Below are 13,452 nucleotides of genomic sequence, written 5' to 3'. Positions count from 1 at the left end.
AACTTGGACAAGAAAAAATTGCAATTAAAGATGCCCGAAGTCAAGTACGTAGGTCATGTACTGACAGCAAAAGGTCTTTGCCCAGGACCCGTAAAGCTAAGAGCGGTAGTAGCGATGCAGTGACCAACAGAAGTAAAAACAGTGCAACGATTTGTTGGAGTCATCAACTATCTTGCAAAATTCTTGCCAATTTGTCTTCAGAGTGTGAACCATTATGCCAATTCACTGCCAAAGACATGCAGTGGTATTGCGGCACAGAACAAGAAGCAGCGTTCACTAAAATCAAGCAACTAGTGATGGTGATGCCAGTGCTGAAATACAGTGATGCAAATGATGACGTTACCCAGCAGTGTGATGCCAGCCAGACAGGACTTGGAGCAACCCTAATGCAGCAACAACCACCAGTTGCATTTGCATCCAGAGCATTAACGCTGACTTGCAGGCCCCCACTTGCAAGAATGAGGCACATAATTTCGCCACATGGACATTAAACTTGAAACTGTTGCTGGGAAGAGGAGGGCGTATCACAAGGAATTGCCAGGCCCCTCACCAGAAAGACCTTTTTTGATACTAGCTGACAGTGTTGGAACAAAGAATCCAGTCCCTGCTTCCCCAATACACAGAAGTAGTAGGCAGACCAGTTTAGTCACATGACTAACAGGCTGTTGGAGTTTTTTTATAAATTTAAACTTGCCACAGAGAATTAAAACTCAGAAAGCTCTTTGCTCCTGGACTGAGAACATCTCTCTCCTGTCTGCTCCCGTCACTTTCTCACGGAACTAAAGACCCACTGAAGACACATGAATCCCAAGAAAGAAAAGTCTCCGACAGTGAACAAGGTTTAAGAAGAATACCGGGCCCCAACGAAAAGCAAGATTAACCTACAGGCAAGAACTATTTACAAAAGGACTACAGTGAGCTCGAAGCACAATAACAAGAAACTTTTCTGATATTGCTTCAAACCTCTCTACTTTATTTTTCTTCTGCTCTTTTCCGTCTCTATTTGCATATGCGTATCGCGTAAGCATGCTAGCATGGGGCGCGGCGTGTATCCGTAGGCGTTAACCGAATTAGAATATAAGTTTTAATTTTAAATAAAATTTCACTTTTCTTCTTTCAACCTAAGAAGGCCTGTCTGTGCTCATTTCTTTACCTTATAATTGAAAAGTGGTGAACAAGGATTCATCAAGGGGGAGCCCAAAACACAGTGTGTTTAAAAAAATTAAACCCTGTTACAAGGTGAAGGCTGAGAAAGACCCCTAGACACCTATCTCACCTGGTCGTAACAACGCAAACAGAACAACACTATACTCAGATTGAGAACAAGTGACTGGCCGTTGTCTTTGCTTGTGAACATTTTCATCAATACCTACTTGGAAGAGACAAAGCGACAGTCGAGTCTGACCACAAGCCGCTTCAAAGCATTTTGCTCAAACCGCTACTATTTGCTCCAAAGCGTCTGCAAAGGATGTTATTCCGGTTACGGAGATATCAGGACGTGACATACAAGCAAGGGCAACAGATGTACATCGCAGACATGCTGTCGAGAGCAGCACATCCTATGAGAAAGCAGAGGATGCTATGACAGATCCAACGTGAAGCTGCAGCTCAACCAGCTCTGGAAGTCATCAACCCTGCAGAGACACTGAATCTGACTGACAAGCGTCTTGCTCAAATCAAGTGAACTACCCAACAAGATCCAACTCTCCAAGTGTTGCAAGAAGTAGTGATGAAAGGATGGCCTGACAGCATCAAGGACACTCCTGTGGCCACAAGAGCGTTTTGGGCATTCAGAGATGAATTGGCAGCCCAAGTTGGCATCTTGTACAAAGGTAATAGTCATTATCCCTAAGGAGTTGAGAGGAGAGATGCTAAAGCGCATCCATGCAAGCCAACAAGGAATTGAGTAAAGTCTGAGGAAGGCAAGAGAAATGCTCTACTGGCCAAACATGAGCAATGAAATCAAGGACCACATCAGCCGGTGCAGTGCATGCAACGAGTACCAGGCTAAGCAAGCTGAAGAGCCGCTGATGACACATGACATCCCAGACCTTGGATGAAGCTGGGAGTAGACCTCTTCACTCTCACAGGAACTGATTATCATGTCACCGTAGATTACTATGCTAACTATTGGGACTACTGAGATGACCTCAACGACTACTGGTGAGATTGTAGAATGCCTGAAAGCACCCTTGAGTCGTTATGGCATCCCAGACATTGTGATGAGTGACAACGGCCCTCGGTTCACGAGTGAAGAATTCAGCCACTTTACAAAGAATTGGGAAATTCAATACCATACTTCATCTCCACACTATCCCCAGTCAAATAGAAAGGCTGAGGCCGCAGTGAAAATCGCCATAGAAATCAAAGGAAGCGAGCAAATCCGGCACAGATGAATACAAGGTAACCCTCGAGTGGAGAAACACATCTACTGAAGGCATGGAAAGTAGTCCGGTACAAAGACTAATGTCACGCCACACCCAAACTACTTTTCCAATAGCAAAAAAGCTCCTGAAGCCAGAAGTATTAACAGGCCTGAGTGACAAAATCAAGGTGAAAGGGCAGAAACAATCTCAACAAGAGTCAGCCCAAGTAACTACTTGGGACCTGTGTGCAGCAGCTATCACCTCCATCGTACGCAATGGAATTAAATAACCAGATATACCGTCGCAACCACAGGCACATATGCACAACTGGAGAAGTTGTTCCTTCACTGCAAGCGGCCTATCAGGAAGATGTGAACTCACCATCTGCACAGACCATCAGTCCCAGAGGTCCACAGCACCCCAACAAAGGAAATGGAACAGTTACCATGACAACTAGTGACACGCGAACGACACTCCCCAGAGAAGGAAAATCATCCAGATGAACAGCCAACGGCAACATGCACGATTAAAAGACCGGTACAATTTAAAGACTGTGTATGCAATGCATGTGCAGAGACTGATGAGAATAATGAACCACTAATGCATGAGAACAGTGGTGTGCAGAACGCTATTTTGGGCAACTCAGTGTAAATGATAATGCGTGCAAATTTTTTATGTATGAAAACGGGGATGTTTGGGATAGAAATGCAATACTGTACTAATGTGCCTCCTGGCCTGCCATAGTCATCTGACCTCGACCATGAAGCACTCACTGCAGGTAGCCATCACAAGGCAGTTCAATAAAGACAGTACAAGCAAGACTGTTGTCCTGTGAACTTGTAGCACACTGCTGCTTATCTAACATCTTGCCTTTTAACTTGTTTTCCCAGTCTACTTTAGTCAACTTTGTCATCAGACCTTTGTAATTGCCTTTATTTAAGTTTAAGACACTAGTTTTAGACCCAAGTTTCTCACCTTCAAACTGAACATGAAATTCATGTTATGACAACTCTTCCTAAGAGAATCCCTGACTATGAGATCATTGGTTAATCCTGTCTCATTACACATTACCAAGTCTAAAATAGCCAGTTCCTTGGTTGGTTTCACAATGCATTGTTCTAAGAAACTATCCCGAATGCACTCTATGAATTTGTCCTCAAGGCTACCTTTGCCAATTTGATTCATCCAATTGATGAGATTAAAATCCCCCACGATTGTTATAGTAACTTTCTTACAAGACCCCATTATTTCTTGATTTATACTCTGTCCTACAACGTAGCTACTGTTAGGGGGTCTATAAACTACTCCCACCAGTGACTTCCTTTCCTTGCTATTTTTCTCCATAAAAACTGATTCTGCATCTTGATCTACTGAGCCAAGATGATTTCCCACTATTGTACTAATCTCAATAACAGAGCTACCCCACCTCTTTTTCCTTTCTTCCTATCCTTTTGAAATGTCAAAATATCTTGAATATTCAGTACCCAGCCTTGGTCACCTTGCAACCAAGTCTCTGTAACGGCTATCATATACCCATTCATTTCTATTTATGCCATCGATTCACCTATCTTATGATGAATGTCTGTCTTTTTAACATTTTATCCTACCCTGACCCTATTTGCTGGTGCACTATGTTTATATGCTCTATCCCTTCCTGTCACACACTGGTTATTATTGCCCATATCGCTACCCTGCACTTGCTTTCTCCTTTCTCTTAAATCTTCCAAATTTCCCTTCACTTGAACGCTTCCAACTATTTAGTTCAAAGCCTTATTATTCAATTCGTCAGGACACTGGTCCCGACGGAACAGCTCCATCTTTTCCCAGTACTGGTGCCAGTACCTGATGAACTGAAACCCATTTCTCCCACACCAATCTTTGAGCTATGCATTCAACTCTGATCTTATTGACCCTATGCCAATTTGCTCATGGCTCAGGTAGTAATCCAGAGATTATCACCTCTGCAGTTCTGCTTTTAAATTTAGCCCCTAGCTGCTCATACTCCCTTAGCAGAATCTCTCTCATAGTACCTATGTGGACCACAAAAACTGCATCCGTCTCCTACCACTCCAAGTTCCTCTCCAGCCCCGAGGAGATGTCCTCAACCCGGGCACCGGGCAGGCAACAAACACAGCCTTCGGAATTCATGCTCTCAGCTGCAAAGAAAAGTATCTATCCCCCAACTATACTGTCTACTACTACTACTACTACTACAACAACATTGCTTTTACTCCCCCAACTTGAATGGCCCCCTGCACCACGGTGCTGTGGTCAGTTTGCTCATCCTCCCTGCAGTCCCTGCTCTCGTCCAAAGAGGCTGCAAGACCCTCGTGCCTGTTGGACAAGACCAAGGGCTGAGGCTCCTCCAGTGCTACTTTCTGGATCTCCATATCTGCCTCATTGTAATCACACGCTTCTGTCCCTGGCCACTGTCCAAATCTGAAGTATTTAACCTAAGGGGATGTGACTGCCACCCGGAACAAAGTGTCCAGGTAACTTTCTCTCTCCCTGATGCATCGCATTGTCTGAAACTTGGAGTCCAGCTTGTCAACTGAGCATAAGTTACTTGTTTTTGTACTCTATGCCTCAATTTTAAAGCCAAGCACCTTTTATGATTTTTCAATAGCTTGGGAAAATACTGAAGTGCAGAGGAAGTGAGGGACCTAGGAGCAAAGGTCAACAGATCCCTTAAGGTAGCAGGACAGGTCGATAAGGTGGTTAAGGCGACATATGAAATCCTTTCCTTTATTAGCCGAGGTGTAGAATATAAGAGCAGGGAGGTTATGCTGGAACTGCATAACTCATTGGTTAGGCCACAACTTGAGTACTGTGTGCAGTTCTGGTCACCCCATGACAGAAAGGATGTAATTGCACAAGAGAGGGTACAGAGGAGATTTACGAGGATGTTGCCAGCACTGGAAAAATGCAGCTATGAGGAAAGATTGGATAGGCTGGTGTTGTTCTCCTTGGAACAGAGAAGGCTGAGGGGAGATCTGATCAAAATGTACAAAATTTTGAGGGGCCTGTTTAGAGTGGAGGTGAAGGGTCTATTCACCTTAGCAGAGAGGTCAGTGTTGAGGGGGCATAGATTTAAAGTGATTGGTAGAAAAATTAGAGGGGAGATGAGGAAAAACTTTTTCACCCAGAGGGTGGTGATGGTCTGAAACTCACTGCCTGAAAGGGTAGCTGAGGCAAAGACCCTCAACTCATTCAAAAGGAGTCTGGATATGCACCTGAAATGCTGTAATCTGCAGGGCTACGGACCAAATGCTGGATTAAAATAGGTGGATCGTTTCTCGGCCAGCATAGACATGATGGGCCCAGTGGCCTCTTTCTGTGCCTTAAACTTTCTATGATCAGCTTTGCCCTGCCACTTCCAAGGATTTTTGTACATAAAAGTCCCAGGGTGCTCTGTTTCTACACCCATTCTAAAATTGTACCATTTATTTTTAATTCCCTCTCTTCTTTCTTCCTACCAAAACACATCACTTCATATTTCTTGGCATTAAATTTCATCTGCCATGTGTCTGCTGTTATGATCCTGTAGTGTTTTTTTCCCGGAAGTGTGCCTTTAAGGCTGTAACAGGATCAGTACTGCTTTAAGGCAGCAAGCTCCAGATACTGAGTCAAAGAATGCATTCTCGTTTCCATAGGATACACCCACTTAGGACCAAGGACACGAGATACATTGTTGCTGACTGACATTTGAAACTAGCTGAAAAACTGGCTTTTGATACAGACAGACAGCTGGACCAGCATATACTGAGGGAAACGAGAGCTCTCTCTCGGTTTATTTAAACCCTATTGATTATACTCTCAGAATTCTGATGTCAAGCCAGATTAATTTCTTAAAAGAAAATAACCAATTCCTTTAACTGCCGATCTGTAATTGCTGGAAAAGAGGAGCATTAATTCAACTTCCGAATTAGCCTACGGACTGTTCGACTGTTGAAGAAGCTTTCCCTCCCCCCCCCCCCCCCCCCCATTGGCCGGCTGTGAGGACTTCAAGCAACCTTGGACTGTTCCACATTGGAAGATTTCACTTCGGCAGGAGCGCAAATATGCAAGGACACTAATTTTTCTGTTTTAAATGTTGTTTATATCTAATAGTGTTTAAGAATTTAGTTTTTCTAATTAAACAGTTAATTTGTTGATCTAAAGACACCTAGTTTGGTTAGCCTCATTCAGGAGTTAATAGATGGGACAATCGGGTTGGGTCTTTAATTTGTAAAGCTTAAAAATGATAAGTTAGGCGATCTGTGGAGAGACGGGACTGAATCAACAGTGCGTTTCTCCCACCACAATCAGAATCTTATATTTTGATTGGGGGCTTTGACTTGAGTGGTCAGTCGTAACACTGCCCATTTCACCAGTCTGTCTACATCCTCCTGAAAGTCTGTTTCTATCCATCTTGCTCTGCTTCACTTCTGAATTTCATTTCATCTGCAAACACCAATATATCTACAAAAGCAGTGGTCCAACATCAACTCCTGGGGATCACCACTGCAAACTCCAGTCTAAAAAACAACCATTTGCCACCAGTCTCTGTGCCAATTTTGTATCCACACTGCCACTGCCCCTTTAATCCCATGGGCTTCTACTTTACGAACAAATTTATTATGTGGTACTTTATCAAACACCTTTTGGAAGTCCATACATACCATTCTACCATTTCCAGAGAATGACAGAAATATTTCAGACAATTTGTAGTCTTACCTTAAACAGCTGACGCCCTATGTCCCCTTCTTCCCGAATCTGTGCCAGATCGTCTTCCAGTGTCACACACTGCTCCCTATACATGTCTGCCAGTCGATGTGCCTGGTTTAGTTGCTCCTCCAGTGACTGGGAAAGGCAGTTACAGTTAGTGGGTGTATTGAACATAGACCCCAGTACCGTGAATAACAAACAAAAGTGAACTTTAAGGAGATGTTTCACATACAGGCGCATGCAAGCATCTTAAAGGGACCACTACCTGTGCGCAGCCTGTTTATCTCCTGCGCAATACGTTCCTGATTGGTCAAGAGGAAGAATATGCCAGGGGTTATGTATTCCAAGGCAAGATTAGCAAAAGATTAGTTAAAGAGGTGAGTTGTAGGATGCAGGAGATGGAGAAGCGGAAAGGGTTAGGAAGTGAATTTCAAAATAAAGGGCCTCGGTGATTCAACGCTTGGCTGCCAATTTTGGAGCAAGGAGAGGGTATACAATAAGCAAGAGTCGATAGAACAAGTTTTGGGAGGAGGTGGAGGGTGGTGGCTGTAGCGATAAAAGAAATCACACGGGGACAGATAGGGGCAAGGTCAGGAGGGATTTATACATAAAGGCAAGAATGTTTCAAGTGTTGGGGGACCAGGACCAGAACCAGAGAACAGGAGTGATAGATGAATGGCACTTCGTGTGGGACAGGATACAGAGAGTAGAGTTTTGGATGAGCTGAAGTTTGCAGAGTGTGGAAGCTGGCCAGTACAGGATTGCAGTAATTAAGTTAGCAGTGAGGGTATAACGTTTATGCTGAAGACATGAAATACAGATAACCATTTCTTTATTTTGAATTGAACTATTTGACAAAGGGCACCAGCATAGAAAATGACCAGCTAACTGGTATATGCTACTGTTCAATTCTCACATGAGCCTCCCCTCCACCCTCATTCCCTCTTCCCCCCCTGTGCCTTGTATCCCTCTATATTTTTCTGTTTTATATGCACCAATGTTACCAGCTTCAATCACTCCATGTAGCAGTGCATTCTCCATTCTCACTGCTTTAAACAAAATCGAATTCCTGATCTGTTGGAGGCTAATTTATGGCAAATTCCCTCATTCTGGACATAACCACAAGTGGAAGCACTTTCTCCACATCCATTCTATCAAACTCCACTATAATTTTAAATATTTCTCACTTGTCCTCTCTTATAGAGAAAACTACCCAAGCCTGCATAATCTTTCCTGATAGATGCAACCTCTCAGTTCAGGTAATATCCTTGTAATCTTTTTTCCAAACTTTCTCCCAATGGTTCAATATCCTTTTTGTAATATTAAGACCAGAACTGCTCACAGTACTCCAAGTATGCTCTGATCAAGGTTCTATATATGTAACACTTCCCCCTTGCTGTAGTGTTCTACTCCACTAGAATTGAGCCCAAGTACTTTGTTTGCACTCTTTATGGCTTTATTAACTCGTGTTGTATCTTTCAGTGGTTTGTGCATCTGTATACCCATATCTCTTTGCTCCACTGGGGAAATAATTTTTTTTCTGTATTTAGCCCTTTGAAACAGGGTATTCTACCTTTATTTCCTCACGCTGTATCCGTTGTATCTCATGTTTCATGGGTGATTCTCGAAGCAATTGTGCCTCTGGGTCACATCCTCTGTTTCTCAGCTCATTGTGCCTGTCCAACTCTTGCAGCAGATGATCCTTCTCAGCCATCCACACCTTTTCAGCATCTCGACCCTCGAATTTTAACTGCAGGAAGTCTTTGGTGCTCTCATAAAGCAGATTCTGAGTCTTGTGCAGTCTGGGGAAAAATGAAAGGAAATAGCCTATTTACTTTGGAGGAAATCCTGCAGATATTTGATCTGTGGTTCCACTTACACCCACTGATATCCAATCTATTTAATAGACATAAATTCCCCAATATCCAGTTCTATTTGACACACATTCACCGCTCCTGCCCGCGCCCCTCACAACCAACTATCTCCAAGTTTTACTCCGCAAATGCTACACTCCCCAAATGTTTGGTTCCATTTAACACTCACACTCCCTGATATCCAGTTCTACAAACCCCTACCCAGACCAGCTTAGATTCAAATAGACCTGCTGAAGATGATAACTACTGGCTGGTTAAAGGGTGGTGTATGCAGTTACAGAACTAACTGCAAGAGATCTGACCTAACAGTTTGACAAGACCACACCAGGTTATTGTCAACAATCTTCTAGTAGGCAATATGGTTCCATACTGGGAACAGTAGCATAGTGGTTATGTTGTGGGACTCGTAATCCGGAGACCTGAACTAATGATCCAGAGACAGGAGTTCAAATTCCACCAAGGCAGCTGGGAAATTTAAATTCAGTTCATTAAATAAATCTGCAATTAAAATCTAACAACAATGGTACACATGTAACCGCTGCAAAAACCCATCCAATTCATTAGTGTTCTTTCAGAAGTTAATCTGCCATCCTTACCCAGTCTGGCCAAAATATGACTCCAGACCCACAGCAATGCGGTTGGCTCTTAACTGCTTCTGAAATGGCCCAGAAAACAACAACAACTGATATTTACATAGCACCTTTAACACAATAAAATATCCCAAGGAGCTTCACAAGGACATGAGAAAACAAAATTTGACACTGAGACACATTAGGGTAGATGATCAAAAGACTGGTCAAAGAGGCAAGTTTTAAGGAGAGTCTTTAAAAAAGGCAGAGGGGTTTACAGAGGGAACTCCAGAGCTTAGGACCTTGACAGTTGAAGACATGGCTATCAACGGTAAATTGATGAAAATGAGGGATACTGAAGAGGCCAGAATTGCAAGAGCACAGAGATCTTGGAGAATTGTAGGGCTGGAGACAGTGAGGGGCAAGGACAGGGAAGGATTTGAAAACAAGCATTTGACTTTTCAAATTGAGGCACCACCACCAGCTCAAGGGCAAATGGAGATAGGCAATAAATGCTGGCCTTGCCAGCGACACGCAAATCCCGTAAACGAATAGAAAAAATGCAATGTGAACCATGAAAAGATACATCAACTGGATTTCCTAGGCATGGGAGTGGGAGCTTACAGTGCAGTACTGAGGGAGTGCTGTACTGTCAAGAGGTGGCGCCTTTCAACCAAGGTCACAAGAACACAAGCAATAGGAGCAGAAGTAGACCATATAGCCCATCGAACCTGCTCTGCCATTCAGTAAGATCATGGCTGATCTTGGGTTTCAGTTCCACTTTCCTGCCCGCTCCCCATATCCCTTGATTCCCTGCGAGACCAAAGATCTATCCATCCCAACCTTAAGTGCATTCAATGATGCAGCATACACAACCCTCTGGGGTAGAGAATTCCAAAGATTCACAGCTCTTTGAGTGAAGTAATTTCTCATCTCAGTCCTAAATAATTAACCCCTTATCTTTAGACTGTGTCCCCGTGTTCTCGATTCTCCGACCATGTTCCCAATGGGAACAATCTCTCAGCTCCTATCCTATCAAGCCCTTTCAGAATCCTGTATCTCAATCAGATCGCCTCTCATTCAAAGAACAAAGAACAGTCCAGCACAGGAACAGGCCATTCGGCCCTCCAAGCCTGCGCCGATCTTGATGCCTGTCTAAACTAAAACCTTCTGCACTCCTGGGGTCCGTATCCCTCTATTCCCATCCTATTCACGTATTTGTCAAGATGCCTCTTAAACGTCGCTGTTGTATCTGCTTCCGCCACCTCCACCGGCAGCAAGTTCCAGGTACTCACCACCCTCTGTGTAAAGAACTTGCCTCGTACATCCCCTCTAAACTTTGCCCCTCGCACCTTAAACCTATGTCCCCTAGTAACTGACTCTTCCACCCTGGGAAAAAACTTCTGACTATCCACTCTGTCCATGCCACTCATAACTTTGTAAACCTCTATCATGTCGCCCCTCCACCTCCGTCGTTCCAGTGAAAACAATCAGAGTTTATCCAACCTCTCCTCATAGCTAATGCCCTCCAGACCAGGCAACATCCTGGTAAACCTCCTCTGTACCCTCTCCAAAGCCTCCACATCCTTCTGTTAGTGTGACGACAAGAATTGTACACAATATTCCAAGTGTGGCCTAACTAAGGTTCTGTACAGCTGCAACATGACTTGCCAATTTTTATACTCTATGCCCCGACCGATGAAGGCAAGCATGCCATCTGCCTTCTTGACTACCTTATCCACCTGCGTTGCCACTTTGTGATCTGTGGACCTGTAGGCCCAGATCTCTCAGCCTGTCAATACTCCTAAGGGTTCTGCCATTTACTGTATACTTCCCACCTGTATTAGACCTTCCAAAATGCATTACCTCACATTTGTCTGGATTAAACTCCATCTGCCATTTCTCCGCCCAAGTCTCCAACCGATCGATATCCTGCTGTATCCTCTGACAATCCTCATCACTATCCGCAACTCCACCAACCTTTGTGTCGTCCGCAAACTTACTAATCAGACCAGCTACATTTTCCTCCAAATCATTTATATATACTACAAACAGCAAAGCACTGATCGCTGTGGAACACCACTAGTCACAGCCCTCCATTCAGAAAAGCACCCTTCCACTGCTACCCTTTTGTCTTCTATGACTGAGCCAGTTCTGTATCCATCTTGCCAGCTCACCTCTGATCCCGGGTGACTTCACCTTTTGTACCAGTCTGCCATGAGGGACCTTGTCAAAGGCTTTACTGAAGTCCATATAGATAACATCCACTGCCCTTCCTTCATCAATCATCTTCGTCACTTCCTCAAAAAACTCAATCAAATTAGTGAGACACGACCTCCTCTTCACAAAACCATGCTGCCTCTCGCTAATAGGTCCGTTTGTTTCCAAATGGGAGTAAATCCTGTCCCGAAGAATCCTCTCCAATAATTTACCTACCACTGATGTAAGGTTCACCGGCCTGTAATTTCCTGGATTATCCTTACCACCCTTCTTAAACAAAGGAACAACATTGGCTATTCTCCAGTTCTCTGGGACCTCACCTGTAGCCAATGAGGATACAAAGATTTCTGCCAAGGCCCCAGCAATTTCCTCCCTTGCCTCCCTCAGTATTCTGGGGTAGATCCCATCAGGCCCTGGGGACTTATCTACCTTAATGTTTTTCAAGACACCCAACACCTCCTTCTTTTTGATATCAACATGATCCAGACTATCTACACTCCATTCCCTGGACTCATCATCCACCAGTCCTTCTAAACTTGAGTGTACAGGCCCAATTTACTCAGCCTCTAACCATAGGAGAACCCCTTCATCCCAGGGACCAACCTAGTAAAGCAAGCATATCCTTTCTTAAATGTGGAGACCAAAACTGCACACTGTATTCCAGGTGCGGTCTCACCAAAGCGCTGTACAATTTTAGTAAGACTTCTTTATTCCTGTGCTCCAATTCCCTCGCAATAAAAGCCAACATGCCATTTGCCTTCCTAATAGCCTGCTGCATCTGCATGTTATTCTTTGTGCGTTCTTTGTACAAGGATCGCCAAGACTCTTTGATCATCAACACTTACCAGTTTCACACCTTTTAAAAATTATTCTGCTTTTCTATTTTTACGACTAAAGTGAACAACTTCACACTTCCCTACATTATACTCCATTTGCCATCTTGTTACCCACTCATTTAAACTATCTATATCTCTTTGCAGCCTCCCTACACCCTCCCCGCAGCTTACCTTTCCACCTAGCTTCGTATCATCAGCAAACATAGATACATTACTCTCTGTCTCTTCATCCAAATCATTAATAGAGTGTAAATAGCAGAGGCCCCAGTACTGATCCTTGCAGCACCCCACTATTCACTGCCTGCCAACTTGAAAACGCCCCATTTATGCCCACTCTCTGTTTCCTGTCTGTTAACCAATCTTCTATCCACGCTAATATATTACCCTCAACACCATGAGCCCTATCTTGCCTATTAATCTTTTAGATTAGAGATACAGCACTGAAACAGGCCCTTCGGCCCACCGAGTCTGTGCCGAACATCAACCACCCATTCATACTAATCCTACACTAATCCCATATCCCTACCAAACATCCCCACCTGTCCCTATATTTCCCTACCACCTACCTATACTAGTGACAATTTATAATGGCCAATTTACCTATCAACCTGCAAGTCTTTTGGCTTGTGGGAGGAAACCGGAGCACCCGGAGAAAACCCACGCAGACACAGGGAGAACTTGCAAACTCCACACAGGCAGAACCTGGAATTGAACCCGGGTCCCTGGAGCTGTGAGGCTGCGGTGCTGACCACTGCGCCACTGTGCCGCCCTTTGTGTGGCACCTTATCGAATGCCTTTTGAAAATGCAGGTGTACTACATCCACTGGTTCGCCTTTATCAACCCTAATATTTACATCCTCAAAAAACTCGAATAAATTTG

At 44.0% G+C, this 13,452-nt stretch overlaps 1 protein-coding gene across 8 annotated transcripts in view; it reads right to left on the bottom strand.

Moving 5' to 3' along the window:
- The window catches only part of ccdc77 (coiled-coil domain containing 77), a 204,209-nt gene that overhangs the window by 45,151 nt on the left and 145,606 nt on the right, over nucleotides 1-13,452 (bottom strand). For all 8 annotated transcript variants that reach the window (XR_010976902.1, XR_010976903.1, XM_068051115.1 and 5 more), the window contains exons 8-9: nucleotides 8,647-8,875; nucleotides 7,083-7,208 (exon numbers count right to left, since the gene is read on the bottom strand). Coding sequence is in view for 6 of the 8 variants with exons in the window: in XM_068051115.1 (XP_067907216.1) it covers nucleotides 7,083-7,208; nucleotides 8,647-8,875 (355 nt within the window). In the remaining 2 variants the exon portion in view is untranslated. The remainder of the gene's footprint in view (nucleotides 1-7,082; nucleotides 7,209-8,646; nucleotides 8,876-13,452) is intronic.

Source organism: Heterodontus francisci, chromosome 18 (assembly GCF_036365525.1).
Source record: "Heterodontus francisci isolate sHetFra1 chromosome 18, sHetFra1.hap1, whole genome shotgun sequence".
Taxonomy (NCBI): domain Eukaryota; kingdom Metazoa; phylum Chordata; class Chondrichthyes; order Heterodontiformes; family Heterodontidae; genus Heterodontus; species Heterodontus francisci.
Note: the sequence above shows the minus strand (reverse complement) of the source record. Positions and strands in the feature narration are given on the sequence as shown.